Source organism: Acomys minous, assembly GCF_964271855.1.
Source record: "Acomys minous genome assembly, chromosome: 6".
NCBI classification, from domain to species: Eukaryota; Metazoa; Chordata; class Mammalia; order Rodentia; family Muridae; genus Acomys; species Acomys minous.
In genome coordinates, this window is record NC_140487.1 from 84,411,771 (window position 1) to 84,426,580 (window position 14,810).

The window sequence follows — 14,810 nt, forward strand, 5'->3', positions numbered from 1 at the left end:
GTATTGTTACCAGTGGTCAGGGTCTGGGAGAGACATTTCTAGGTTGTTGGCTTCTTGTTCAATAAAGAAAACAAACAAACAAACAAACACCTGCTGCAAAGTATTGAGGAAACTTTATTCAGAGCAAAGAGCTAGGATAGGTCAGAATACACTACAAGAGAGAAGCAGGCCTCAAGGGCCCCAGGTTACAGAGATTTCTTCTTATGAGATCCAGGAGAGCCGGGTGGGCAGCCGCTCACAGGTGTGGTTCCAAGGTTCTCTTAGGTTGGGCCATCTAATTAGGTGTCTTCTTTCTGTGCACATCCCATGCCATAAGGCATCTGATTTTAATCATGTGTGTAATCATCTGGGGTAAGTATAAAAGGTAAATAGGGGATTCTCCATGAAAGTTCACTTGGGGACATGGCTGTCTTTATCACACATGTACCCAAAGCCAGTTCAGGCCACAACGGCCTTTCTATTTCTGCAGCGGGCCACATGCAAAGTGTAACTGAATACAACGTAAGTTTGGTGGTCATTCACAGTAGAAGGTAGATGCAGATTTGTTCCGAGTTCTGTGTGGGGGAAGAATCTCAAGCTGTCAAGTGCATCACAGCCCGTGCCTGGCAGGGTCTCCGGTTTCTAAACTATGTCATCTACTTGCCTGCCACGGTAATCTGCAGTGAATGTGGCCGTGACCAGAATCTTGGGAAGACATACCCCAATATAAGAGATATGTCCCACCAAAACTGACAGGACTTGGGTGACAGTGCCTCTGCTGTCCATGGACAAAACTGTTAAGTAGAACCAAACTCCATTTGTAAAGCAGGAGGCAGGACGAGGGAGGGGTCTCCAATCAGCTTCTGATACAACTTAGTCCATTTCATGTGCTTAAAGTCTCAGCCGTGTTTGTCACATCTGGCTGTATTGTCTAATTCTGCCCTTACTTTCCTGTTGCTGTGATTAACCTACCCCCCCCCAAACCAACTTAAGACAGGAAGGGTTTATTTTGGCTGGTAGCTCAGGGGTGCCGTCCATCACCCCAGATCTTGTTTCCTTACATTGGAAGCATACAAGGTCCATGGATAAGTATTGTCAAAACGCAGTTCCCTGACTGTGGTCTTTATGATGAATGTCCCCCATAGTCTGGGGGCAGTGGACTACATGGCTCTAGTTGGTGCTGCTGTTTGGGTACACTTAGGAGACATGACCTTGCTGAAGGAAGTACGTCACTGGGGGGGGTGGGCTTTGAGAGTTTACAGACTCATATCCTTTCCAGTTCGCTCTCCGCTTGGTGTTTTCTGTTCTAGCCACTGTGCCTGCCAGTTCCCTGCCATGACGATTCCTTGGGGGAGGAATCATAAGCCCAAATAAACACCTCCTCCTACAAGACGCCTTAGTCGTGGCGTTTGCTCGCTGCAATAAAAAAAAATAAGAGAGACTAAAACCCCAGCTTTTCTGTAAAGCACATGATTCCCTGTCATCCCACTGCTTCTCCTGCACTCAGCCATTCTCCCTATGTCGAGTTGATTTCACCCCAGGCTTGCTTGCTATCAGAAATATTCCTGGAGGGCTCTCTCAGTGGTGGAATGCTTACTTAGTATAAATGAAGCACTGGGTTTAATGTTTAGCCCTGGGAAGAACAACACTTATGTATGTATTAAACAGAAAAACAGTTGGTATTACCTTCTTCAGTAGTTATGACAATCTGCTTTAGTAGAGGGGTGTGTGTAGATAGACATGTGTGTGTGTGTGTGTGTGTGTGTGTGTGTGTGTGTGTGTGTGTGTGTGTGTGTGTGTGAATATATGCATGAATTTGTACCTGAGTTTATCCTGAAACAGGATGAGGTCATAGACTTATAAATTTAGGACTTTTATGCTACACTTAATCGTACCCATGTTATTTCTCACCAGTTTTTCTCCCGGAAATTTCTTCAGAAATAAGAAGCAAAACTTAAAAAAGAATAGAATGGAAAAAGAAGAAAAGCTTTTCAGAGAAAGATTTCAGGTATGTTCTCTTCTGAAAGTGAACATTAATGAAAAATGAATGTTACTGACAACCAGAAATGCCCACTCTAAGGCTGCGTGAGTCTGCTGTGCCTCATCCCCTCTGCGATAAAGATGATCTTATATATATATATATCTTTTATATAACAATCGGATACATTCCTATATTGGCATGCCTTTGTATATTGCTATTCCATCTGGTAAAGCTTGTAAAGTGGTGTTTAAGGCTTTAGTCACTCCCCACTCCCCCATCACTATGTGCAGCACTGTTTGGAAGGAGAGCCTTTCAGATTTCAGTTCTCACATACAGGACATGCTGTGTTCGAGCGATAGTGCGGTGAATGAATGAGCATCTCAAATGCCCATCTTTCACTAAGAAGCTGTGGAGCAGTTTCCACTCGTGGTCCTTCCTGATTTCCTATTCTGCCAAAGTGAGAACTTCTGAATTCAGGGAACGTTTGTAACACTATCCATGCACTAGACAGTGGGTGAAGTGAGTCAAATTCTAGAAAGAGGAGCCAGGGCTCTACCAGAAGTGTTTCCTGCTGGTTTCCTCACGTCCTGGCCACAGCTAATCCACTTTCTCTCCTTGCACTCTCTCTGCTTTGGCACCAAACTGCTCGTCGTTTTGGTCCTAAGAGCTTGCACCTCTGCCTCACCTGTGTCTCCTTCTCCAGGCTCTGGCCTGGGCTACTCCACATCTGGCACGCCTCTGCTGCTTTCTCCATTTGGTGTGGTCACTTACCAGGACTCAGTTGAGGCACCTCTCATTGCAGAAAGACTGCTCAAACCTTCTGATTAAAGAAACTGCTCTTCCGCTCCCTAACTACCAACCTCTGGGGCAGCTCATCATACTCAGCTGTGAGCTCCCAGGAGCCAGATTCTCTTATTGATCGGCACATCCATGTTCTCAGCAGAGAGCCACTGCCTCTCACTTCACAAACACCCCGAACTGCTTTGTGAGTGAACTAAATAGGACTGTACATAAATCCTTAACGTCTGATGTCACCTGCTTGGCCCAAAGTTGATACTGTTATTTGATTAGATAAAAAAAAAAAAAAAAAAAAAAAAACAGTATAGCAATCTCTGGTTGACAAGAACCCTACAATTCATCTAGCACTTTCTCCCTTGACTATCCCCCATGGGACAGAAATCCCATCTCTGTATGCACATAAGTCTATCCTTAATTACCTGAGGTGGGCTTCCAATTACCTTTAGAAAAAAAATAATGCCATTTCAATCCGGCTCAAATAAGAAAAAAAAAATCATGTGTACCACACTTGTGACAGGAATTGCAGGTACGAAGATGAGGAACCCTAGTTTCTACTTTTCCTTTTAAAAGCCAGCGTGTTTGCTAAATCCTACCACAGAAATACGCTCAGTACAGTTACAGCAGTAAGTTGTTCGTGGCAGTCACAGAGATATGAGAGGCTGTTGGCAGATGTGTATTTCAAGAAGGGGGGAAAAAAACAACACCAAGTGTGCACGAGTAAAAGCCTGGAGAGATGGGAAGATGTATGTTTACCAAGGAGCTCCTTGGGGGTCCAGTAAGGACAGAGATAAAGGCACAAGGAATGACAGCATGCAAAGGACCTCGAATATCAAGCCAAAAATTGTGGGTCTCATCCAAAAAGCAACAGAGTTTTCAGGAACGTGGTCTCCTTAAGATTTGTATTTGGAGAAGCCACTGAGGAGTCATAGTAAGCAGGACAACGGCCTGGAGCGAGGAGAAGGTGCTGTCAGGGGTTCCTGGGGGGTAGCAGGCGCTCTTAGCCAGGTGAGGAAGGAGCTAGGCATGGAGACATTCCATCCCAATCCGGGAAGTAGACCTCTAGGGCCTCGCCTACCTGTCAGACGGTGAAGTACCTGCAGAGGCCAGCTCATGGGGAAGAAAGCCTCCTGGGGAGTTCAGGAACTGGATTCCCATCAGGGAATCCTCCTTCAAGGTGCCTGTCTTCTGTGGCCCATGGAGAGTGGGTATTCCCCAAAGATCCCATCTGCTGCCATTTTAAAGTGAATGGGCATTGAAAAAGTGAGGACAGAGCGCCATGCAGAAGCAGAGTCAACTCAGAGCTTTGTTTCAGCCTTCCCTCTCCTGAGTTAGGAGGTCCCTTTGCTGCTGTTACAGCGCACGGACTGGGGCATAGTCTCTCCCACCAGGACTTGTTCTAATACGTACTGGTGCATGTGAAAACAGTTTCAAACTACAGTCACATTAGGTAAATGTTTTAACTTGGATCTCACTATTTTCAGGGCGCTTCACGGCAATGCCCCCATCATTTATTTTGTCAGTGTCTAGCATCCTGTATTTTGAGGTTACTATACCGTACCCTCCATTAATTCTGTTTTAAGAGCCACACAAGCATGCCCTCACTGGAAATTTCTCATTTTAGTACACTAAAGAAATCGTGGTGATTAACAGAGCAGTGGCATGCTCCGGTAATTCGCGGAATGGGATGTTTGATCTGCCAATAACTCCTGGAGAACAGCTGGAAATTATCGACACCACTGAGCAGAACCTAGTGATATGTCGCAACTCCAAAGGCAAATGTGAGTTTATGTTGAACTTTTTTTTTCTTTATATTCAAGAAATTTTTTTCCTAGAAATCTCAAGTGAGTTTTGTTTCTACAGATGGATATGTGCTCATTGACCATCTACATTTCAAGTAAGTTGTTGAATTTTATATCCAACCGCAAGGTCCAGGCGCTTAATGTAGTACCGCGTGTTCTAAGGGCCTATTAAATTTATCTGAAAACAAGCTATGCAGTTCACTAATGGGATTGCATCAAAGGAGGCCTTACCAGCGGCCTTCGGAGCATACTACCAAACTAATATGCAGAGCCCGTTTCTAAACAGTTTTTTTGACATCTCCTAACTGCCCCTTACCATGTATTTCATAACGCCTGCCTGCTTTCCTTTCTGTCCCAGGCATCAGGGCTGAACCCCTTGGGAAGGTCCGCAGAAAGTCAGGAAGTGGCCACGGCCTGAGTTCAGCCTGACGGCACGTCCGCTCCTCATCGGTGAGACGGGCAGTGGACGCTTCTGTCAGAAACTCAAAAGAAAACCCTCAACAAGTCAACGTTAGTTTTACTCCATACAAATTTGTCTTTCAGTGTCTGTTTTACTGCTGGAATGTGAAACAGCATGCTGGCGTGCAAGCTCTTGCCTAATGAGCCATGGCCCAAGTTAGAAGCCTTGCCTTCTGGCACCAGTGAGTGGTGCGGGCGGCCAGTGAGCTTCTAATGTTAGTCCGCACTGTGTGTAAGTGCTCGATGCACATCTACATTTCACATCAATTCTACGTAGTCCGTAATGTGACCATGTTACTTTAAACAAACAAACAAAAACCTGAATTATCTCATTTGTTTTTTTTAACCAAAGTAAAAGAATAGAAGATAAGTCCTACTGAAGGGAACACTTTGCTGGGAAAAAAAAATTCTTTTCTAAATTCAACTAGAACTATTGCTTATAAGTGTTTAAGTGTATTGAAAAAAATGTGAAAATATACATGTTGTATCATGTTAAAATAGGGAAAATTATTAGCTTGTCCATCCCCCACATGTATTTCTTTTACACAATAGTAAGTAGAAATTGTAGAGTTGTAAATAACATTCTGGCTCTACCTGATAATGCACTGTATGTTAATAAAGTCTGTATATGCTTTCAACTATTACATTTTAAGTTCACTTCCTAGTCTTCCAGAGGACCCAGTTCAGTTCCCAGCACTGACATTCAGTGGCTCACAGAATCTGTTCTCCAGGATGAAACACCCTTCTCTCATCTCCAGGGCACCAGGATTCATGTGCGTACGTTCACACAGACACACGTTAAGAGTTCCGCTCAGCTCTGTAAGCAGTGAGTGTGATGGAAGCTTTTCCCTGACAGCCTCATCCTTTCTGCTTCGAAGCTGCTTCTTAAGCTTCTGTAGGTCTTCCATCTTTACATGGTCCAGATGGCACTTGCCAATTAATAAAGGGCATTTTCATTCCAAAACAAATAAATCAAACGAATTTAGAGAGTTCAACATGTAAAGAACAAGTCAGGTAGATTGACATACATAGTGAAAACTAAACACATTACAAATGGAGTGGCTTAAGGATTAAGGAAGTTGTCAGAGCGAAGATTGGCACTAAAGTTTGGCCTTGAAATAAAGGCACAGACTAGGAAAATCTATATTCTTCCCAGAGATTGTGAGGAAACTCAGGCCAATGGTATCCAGTAAGTCTCGTGGGAAACGCTGCTTGGACATTTCCTCTAAGGACTAGGGACCAGATCAGGGTTGATAGGGCTACAGATTACATAGCGAAGAGACTTCTTTACAATATTCAATAAGAGAGTTTCACAAAGGCCCACAGCTAGATGAAGAGCTACAGGCAACCATGTGCTGCTGAGAGGGGAACTCGGTCTTCTAGAGGAACAAGCTCCCTGACAGGCTACACAATCCCAAGGAGTCAGCCCTAAACACAAGTACATAATGTGCATAGGCGGAACACTAACTTGGGCTCAGTAGGTTGTATGTGCACACACACACACACACACACACACGTAACAGTAGCAGTTATAGAAGAAGTTGTGAACTGGGAAAGGGAGGAGCGACAGAAATGATACAATTACTCACATAGAATTCTCAAAAAGAGAAAAAAAAACATACATGGCTCATCTATTTATCTATTTGTTACCTTTGGAAATGAGCCTCAACAGACAAAGACAAATGCAGACTTACAGTGTCATCACAAGTAAGTGGAACCAGAAACAAGCGGGGCAGTAGCCATAGTGATGCCTGACATGTTAGACAGGAGGTAAGCAATGTCACTGCACTTCAATTACAGGACCAGTTCTAAAAACACACTCGGCAAATGTTCCTGATTTCATTAAGCTGACCCAGCTGGACATAAAGGTGTGGATGGAGCTCCAGATAGTAAGATCCGTAGGTGACTCCAACACCCTGCCCTCACCAGCAGTCATCCAGACAGACCAGCAACTGAACAGACCTCTGCATCATATTTTACCTGCGGAGTGCAGAGTACACATCATTTTCAGCAGCTGGAAAATAGACCACATTTTTTAAACACAAAGCACATCCTAGCAAATCTAAAACAGAACAAAAAAAAAAGCTGAAAGAATTTCTCATTCACTATAAACACAATGACTAAAACTAGAAACCGAGAGCAGAAAAATGAGAGTATTTTTAACTCATGAAAATAGAACAACACTCTATTGGACAATGCGTGGGTCGTGTTTTTAAGAGGGAAATTTCAGGACCTTTAGAACCCAGTCATAGTGAGAACACTTGCCAGAGCCCGTGCTATGTTCTGAAAAATCTTCCCACAGTGGGACAAATACAGCTACAAAGCTGAAACTTAGCCCAAGGTGGTGGCCCCACCCATCGTCTCAGACTTGCTGGGAGCACCCTAAGGTTTTGGCCGTATCACTCCAGAAGTCAGTGCACATTCCCCAAGGCTCGCGCCCGTGCCTATCGTCCTGGAGGTCACCATGTGCTGCCAAGGCTTCCTCCCAACACCCGGAGGTCATCACCCTAACCGAGGCTTTAGCCACGCCCATAGGCCTGCTGTTACTTAAGCAAGGCCTGATCACTGTGGCCACCCCACCTGTGAACAAGCACCTGCTGTCTAGTCCCCATAGCTCAGTTTCATGCAGGTGCAGCGTTAGGAATGAAGGGCGCAATCCTCACCAGCTGTGACCCACATGTGGCCTGGAAACATTTTCCAGTGCAGACTAGAAAGAGTTAAGAGTTATATTCCCTTTTGTTTGTTTTTGCTTTATTCATTGGTACATTTTCATCCTATGTCTTTTGTGTTTTGTTGCATTTTTGCTTCTGTCCAATTAATATTTTAGCAGTTTATATACATTTTTTTTTTTTACAATTTTGCACACTATGAACCCACTGTGTTTTAAGTTCTGTCACCAGAACAGGGCGGCTAGAGGGATGGCTCAGTAGTTAAAAGCAACTGGCTGCTCTTCCAGAGGCCCAGGCTTTGAATCTCATCGCCCACACAGAGGCTCACAATCATCTGTAACTCCAGTTCCAGGGGACACAACACCTTCTTCCAGCTTCCATGGGCACCAAGCATGGGAGTGGCGCATAAGCATACATGAAGAAAAAAATACCCATACACATAAAATTGAAATGAAAAAGCTTCACGACAACTAATTTGCAAGCCAAGTCCTAGAATACTCCAAGAAGACTATATATCATGACCAGGTAACCCTGTCCCAGGGACACACGATTGGTTAGATACGCTCAAATCTATACCAATTTAATATACTAAATAATCCTTTCACACAGTTACTTTATCCTTATTAACTCACAAGTTAACACATATAGCTAATTTAAGAACTCAAAAACATTATAACATACACGTGTGTATATGTGTTACTTCATGCCTTAGTCTTACAATATGGGCCTGTTCTCCTCATATGCTCCCTAAAGGGAAGATCCCAGTATCTTCTTTTTCCATTATCCATACCATCCTAATCCATCAGTGTATGCTCCTGTAAATGGCAGAGGGGAAGCAAGCCAGTCTAACTTCTTAACAGAATCTGCTCCTGCTGGGGCAGGCCAGATCTCACCACTCACCCTGGAAGCCATGCACCCAGGGAATCAATTGTGGGCACTATCCTATACTTATTAACTGAACTCTTGGCCTCAGCTAAGGCCTCTGGGTCTGGGCCATTGTTTCTCTCGATCGCGTGCTTTCATCCTTGGGACCAGGTGTACCCAAGAGTTTCTGGCACCATTTTCAGTTAACAAATCTTTAACTTCTCTATTCTTGGTGGACACAGAGGGGCACAATGGGGAGTCCTGTGTAGGAGTGGGCGGAGTTATCACACTATACGGTTTGGTGGTGGCGGGGATTTCCTCCTAGGAATTAATTTGTTTAGCGAGACTGCCACTGTATCTATTCATATCCTCTACCAAAGCCTGTACCGAAGTTCCCAAAGGGAAAAAAGCATAAGGAGACTCCCAGAACACATAGTGAGAATCATCAAAAGTGAAAATAAAAGGATGCTGGAGAGTTGCCGTCTGTGATGTGGATATGCTGGAGTCGAGCAGCAGTGGTCACCATGCAGTCTACACCAGTACATGTGGGTATAAAATAAAATTTAGAGAGGAGACCAAATGAGGTAACCCTGAGGGATGGGGGATGCAGAATATAGGCAAAAAGACATATAAAGCCATGAAAAAAGATATGAAGCTATTTTTTTTTCCTAGTTTCAACTCCACCACAGTTTCATTTTTCTTTCTGGTCACGGATAAGTATATTAGTTACTTTTTGTTGCTATGAAAAGGTAACTTAGCCCATCTTCAAAAAGACTCAACAGGACCAGGCTCTTCAAAGCAATGTCTCACTCCTGGTACCAACTTCTGGGCCAGTTATTTTTCTGTTCCTAGTAGAACAACATAGCTAGAAGCATCTTTTAGGAGGAAAAGTTTATTTGGGCTTACCATTCCAGAGGGATAAGAAAGATGCCATCACCGAGGAGCACAGCAGCAAGCAGCAGGCATAGCTGCAGGAGCCGGAAATGGAGAGTTCACATGTAGAACTGCAAGCATGAAGCAGAGAATGCAAACCACAAGTAGGCAAAGCTCTGCATCCCAAAGCCTGTCCCCTGTGGCACACTTCCTCCAGCACGTCTGCTCCTGAACCTCCCCAACAGCGCCACCTGTTGAGGAACAAGAGTTAAAGCAGATGGACCTATGGAGGACAGTGTCATCTAAACCACTAGAATTAAGTGACTAGAAATGCAACCAATGGTGGAAGGTTAACACTCTGAAGCTCCAGCGCCCCCATCTGAACAGTGTTGACGTTCATGGAGACAAGCCATCTTAAGAACAGCGATCGCATCATCATTCCAATACATGTAGAAAAGACAACATGTCTTTATAAGAAAAGCCTTAGAGGACATTCTCCAATATGACAAACCTAGAAACAACATTATGCTAAACAAGAAAAAGCTGAGGCCATTTCTTGTAAAAATAAAGGATATCCATGATCTCCACGCAGATTCAAAATAATTTCTGAGATCTTAGCTAGGTCAGTAATACAAGAGAGAGAGATATACAAGGGGTAGAAATAGGTAGGGAAGAAATGAAAGTATGCATTTCCAGATGACATGGTTCTATGCTCTTCTTTTAAAACCAGAGAAGTCAGCTAATGTGAATTTTCAGTAAGTTTGCAGCATACAAATCAACATACAAAAACCATTAGCTCTCTTACATACCAGCAATGAACCTGCAGAGAAAGAAATTGGAAGGGGAAAAAAAAACATCCTATTCACAAGAGCTCCAGAAAAAAAAAATAATACTTAGGAATAAATTTAACCAAGGATGTAAAAGTCTTCTAAATGAGGCCTTTAAGACACTAATAGAAAATACTAGACAATAGAAAGACCTTCCATGCTCCTGGAATGGCAGAATATTTTAAAGGTAGTTGCATTGCTAAAGTAATCTACAGACTCAATGCAATTCCCATCAAAATTCTAACTTTGTTCTTCACAGAACTAAATATAAGAATGTCAGAATTCATATGGAACAGAAATAGCCTTCCGGAACACAGCCTGAAAAGAAAGAACCCAGGCACAGGCATCCTAGCACCTGGTCTCAAAACTCGCAACAGAGCTGTCAGGACACAGGAAGCCTAGCATGAAAACAGACACAGGTAAAGACCACGTCCCGTGGATGGAGAGACCTGGTGGCACGCAGAGGAAGGATAGCAGGCTACCAAGAAGAGACTTGATACCTTATGAGCATATAAAGGGGGAGGAGGTCCCCCTCAGTCACAGTCATAGGGGAGGAGAGTAAGGGGAAATGGGAGGGAGGGAGAAATGGGAGGATACAAGGGATGGGATAACAATTGAGATGTAATAAGAATAAATTAATAAAAGAAAAGAAAAGAAAAGAAAACAGACACAAGCAAGCAGAACAGAATAGCGGTCTCAGAAATAAACCCCATACTATGATGACTTAATTTTTGACAAAGGTTTTAAAAATACAGGAGGGAGAAAAAGACCAGCCTACTCAAAAGTGGTGAGGGAAAAAATCAGTTGTCCACCCACAGATGAAGTTAGATCCATATCATTTCACCCCCTACAAAAAGCAATTTTAAAAATGGATCCAACTGGGGCTGGAGAGATGGCTCAGAGGTTAAGAGCACTGACTGCTCTTCCAGAGGTCCTGAGTTCAATTCCCAGCAACAACATGGCGGCTCACAGCCATCTATGATGTAACCTGATGCCCTCTTTCCTGAGGTGTATATGTAGACCACTGTATAATAATCAATAAATCTTTTAAAAAATACAAAAAATAAAAACGGATCCAACAAAACCTTTAATATAAAGCCTTAAATGCTGAATCTGCTAAGAGAAAATGCTTCAAAATATAGGCATAGGAAAAGAACTCTCAAAGTGGCTCTACCTCTACAGGAAACACCCACCAGAATTAACATGGAATTATGTGAAAAAAAATTTTTTTCCTGCAGAGCAAAAGAAACTATCACAGAGTGAACAGTCTATAGAATAAGAAGATTTTTGTCACCTATGCCTTACATATGGAGCTAATATCCAGAACTGAAAATGAACTGTAAAGATTAAACACTCAAAAATCAAAACAACCAACACATAGGCTAATGAAATGAACAGGCAGTACTCAAAAGAAGAAATGCAGAGAGCCAGTAAGTACCCTTATTTTTTTTTAAGGAAATTATATGCATTAATATGTGTGTCGTCTATTCCTTAAGAGAAAATCATTAGGACCTTCTGAGTTTATATATTGCTGTGTCTACTTTATGAATAAGTAAACTAATTCTAAGAGAACTCCTGGATCACCGACTCAGTTTATTACAGAAATAATCACTGGGAATTTTATCAATAAGTATCTTTAAAGTATTCAACATCCCTAGCCATCAGGGATGTTGAATTAAAACTACTTTGACATACCATCTTACACCAGTCAGAATGGCTATGATAAAAAACAAACAACAAACAAACAAAAAACCCCACAGAGCATCACCAAATACTCCTGAAGTGTGGGGCAAGAGGACCACTTATTCAGTGCTGATGGATGTAACTGGTGCAGTCATTGTGGAAATCACTGTGGTAGTTTCTCAAAAATTTAAGCACGCAGGACTCAGATGTGTGACTCCTGGGCATATACCCAAAACCTTCTCTGTCCTACCACACAGATACTCCACCATGCTTACTGCTACACTGTACACAAAGCGGGGGGGGGGGGGGGGACAGCTCAGATGCCTAGCAACAGACAAATAATGAAAACGTGGTACATAAACATAATAGAATTTTAGTCAGTGATGAATAAAAATGAAACTTTCGTGAATACAGATGGTCTAGAGGTATTGAGAGAAGCGCCCCAAACTCAGAAATACAAAAACGGCGTGTTCTCGCTCATGTGTAGATACTAGCTTGAAATGTACACGTCTGCACATAAATGGGTAAAAATGTGGGTGAAGCTTAAAAAAAAAAAAGAAAAGAAAAGTAACCAAAATAGGGTAAAAGGAAATGCTGAAGACAGACACTGGGACATATCTGGCAGGAAAGCTGGGGAGAGGAGGGTGCAAGCTGGACAGGGGGGAGGGGAGAGGAGACGAGCAGGAAGAGAATCAACCCAAATTTAGTTTGAAAATGCTGCAATGATAACTAATATTTTGTATGCTAATTAAAATAAAAATTTTAAAGGGAAAACATCACAACAGATACCAAAGCAATTCAGATCATCAGGACATGCTTTGACAACTTATGTTAAAAAAAAAAAATTGGAACATCTCGAGGAAATTGACATGTTTCCATGCAGCTATAACCTACCCAAATGAAAGCAAGAGCAATAAACAGCTTAAACTGACACATGATAAGCAATGAGGCTAAAGTGAAAATAGTCTCTCATATATTAAAAACACAGGCCCAAAGGACTCCTTACTGAATTCTACTAAGTTTTTAAAGAAGCATTCCAGAAAGTGGAAAGAGAAGGATGCTACCAAACTCATTTTATGAAACCAGTATTAGCCTGACACCAAAACCAGATAAAGAGACAACAAAATAATCGTAGGCCAATCGCCTTAATTAATGTAAATGCAATTTTTTTCAATAAAATACTGGCAAGCCAAACTCAGCACTTATAAAAAAAATAATTCACTATGGTGAAATTGCTTTAATTCCACAGTTCATAAAATATGCAAATGAGTAGGTATAATACATTATCATAGAAATGAGAGTCAAGGACAGAAACCATATGATCATATCAATCCGTGCAGGATTTGACAAAGCTCAACAACCCTACATGCCGAGCTCTGAAGAAACTAGTGATAAATGGGACATATCTCAACATGAGAAAAGACATATTCATCAAACCTATAGCCAATATTGTCCTAGATGAGAAAAAAACCAAACCATGCTCTCTAAAGTCAGGACCACAACAAAAGGCCTACTTTCATAACTATTAGTTAGTATTGTGTTCAAAATCCTAGCCAGAGCAAGAAGGCAAGAGAAAGAAAGTAAAGGCATACAACTCAGAAAGGAAGTATCCAACCTGCAGGTGACATGACCTTATGCTTAAAAGACCTCAACAGTGAGATGGCTCAGAGGGCAAGGACACTTGTTGCCAAGCCTGACATCCAGAGTTCAACTGGTGGAAGGAAAGAACCCACAGCAGCAAGTTGTGTTCTGACTCCCATGCCAGAAGCACTACAGTAGAAATACATGGTAGCACTGTGGTAAGCATGAAACCCTCATACATTTAAATAAACAGACAGTGTAAAATATGGGGGGGGGACCCTAAATGGTCTACCCAAGCCTCGTAATCAATAACCTTTCTATATCATGCTGAGAAAGAAATCAAGAAAGTAATTTTATTTACTAGAGCTGGAAAAAAAAAAAGCAAAATATGAGCTGCAGAGAGACCAGTGGTTAAGAGCACTGGCTGCTCTTCTAGAGACTTGGGTTCATTTCCCAGAAATCACATGGCAGCTCTGTGACTCCAGTTTGAGGGGATTCAACACCCTCACACAGACCTACATGCAGGCAAAACACCAATGCACATAAAAAGTCTTTTTTTTTTTTAAGAAAAATGTTGGAGAAAAGCTAACAAAGGAAATATAAAAACTTTACAATGAAATTTGAAACACCAAAGGGGAAAAAAGCTGGAAAAGACACCAGAAGATGAGCCCATGATCATGGACTGTCAGAACGCACGGTGCTAATGTGTCTGATTTTGACAAGGATGCCAGCACCCTCGTCAGGTGGCCCCGAATCATCTGTAACTGCAGCTCAGGAGATCTAAGGTCCTTTTCTACCTTCAACAGGCCCCTACACATGGCATAAGCACATGCATACGCACAAACCTTTAAGAACAAAATGACATCATTTTCAGGAAAATGGCTACAACTAGGCATCACATCAAGCAAAATAAGTGAGACTCAGACAATTATCACGTTTCCTCATGTGTGGATGCGTATATAAATGCATACGCCTTCAAAGTAAAAGCAAGACTGAAGAAATGAACAAACATAGCAGGAAGAGGGAGAAAGGAGGAGTGAAGGTAAACATGATCAAAGCAGATGTTATACTTACATGAAAAAAGTATACGAAATCCATCATTACGTACAATTAATGTATGTCAGCAAATTACTTGTATTTTAAAAGTAAAAAGAGACTCTGAGGGCATCCCTTAGGTGCTAGACTGCTTGCCTTGCATGCATGAGACTAAGTTTAATAGCCACCATGGTGTAAAATGAGTGGTGCATGCCCCTCGTCCCAACAACCTGGGAGGTAGACACAGGACAATCAAGTGTTT

At 42.3% G+C, this 14,810-nt stretch overlaps 1 protein-coding gene across 1 annotated transcript in view; it reads left to right on the plus strand.

The window, feature by feature from the left end:
* Window positions 1-5,662, plus strand: part of FYB2 (FYN binding protein 2) — a 101,364-nt gene extending 95,702 nt beyond the window's left edge. The window contains exons 17-20 of the mRNA XM_084784866.1: window positions 1,894-1,987; window positions 4,380-4,536; window positions 4,619-4,652; window positions 4,916-5,662. Of these exons, the coding sequence (XP_084640992.1) occupies window positions 1,894-1,987; window positions 4,380-4,536; window positions 4,619-4,652; window positions 4,916-4,928 (298 nt within the window). The 3' untranslated portion in view covers window positions 4,929-5,662. The remainder of the gene's footprint in view (window positions 1-1,893; window positions 1,988-4,379; window positions 4,537-4,618; window positions 4,653-4,915) is intronic.
* Window positions 5,663-14,810: the final 9,148 nt, after the last annotated feature.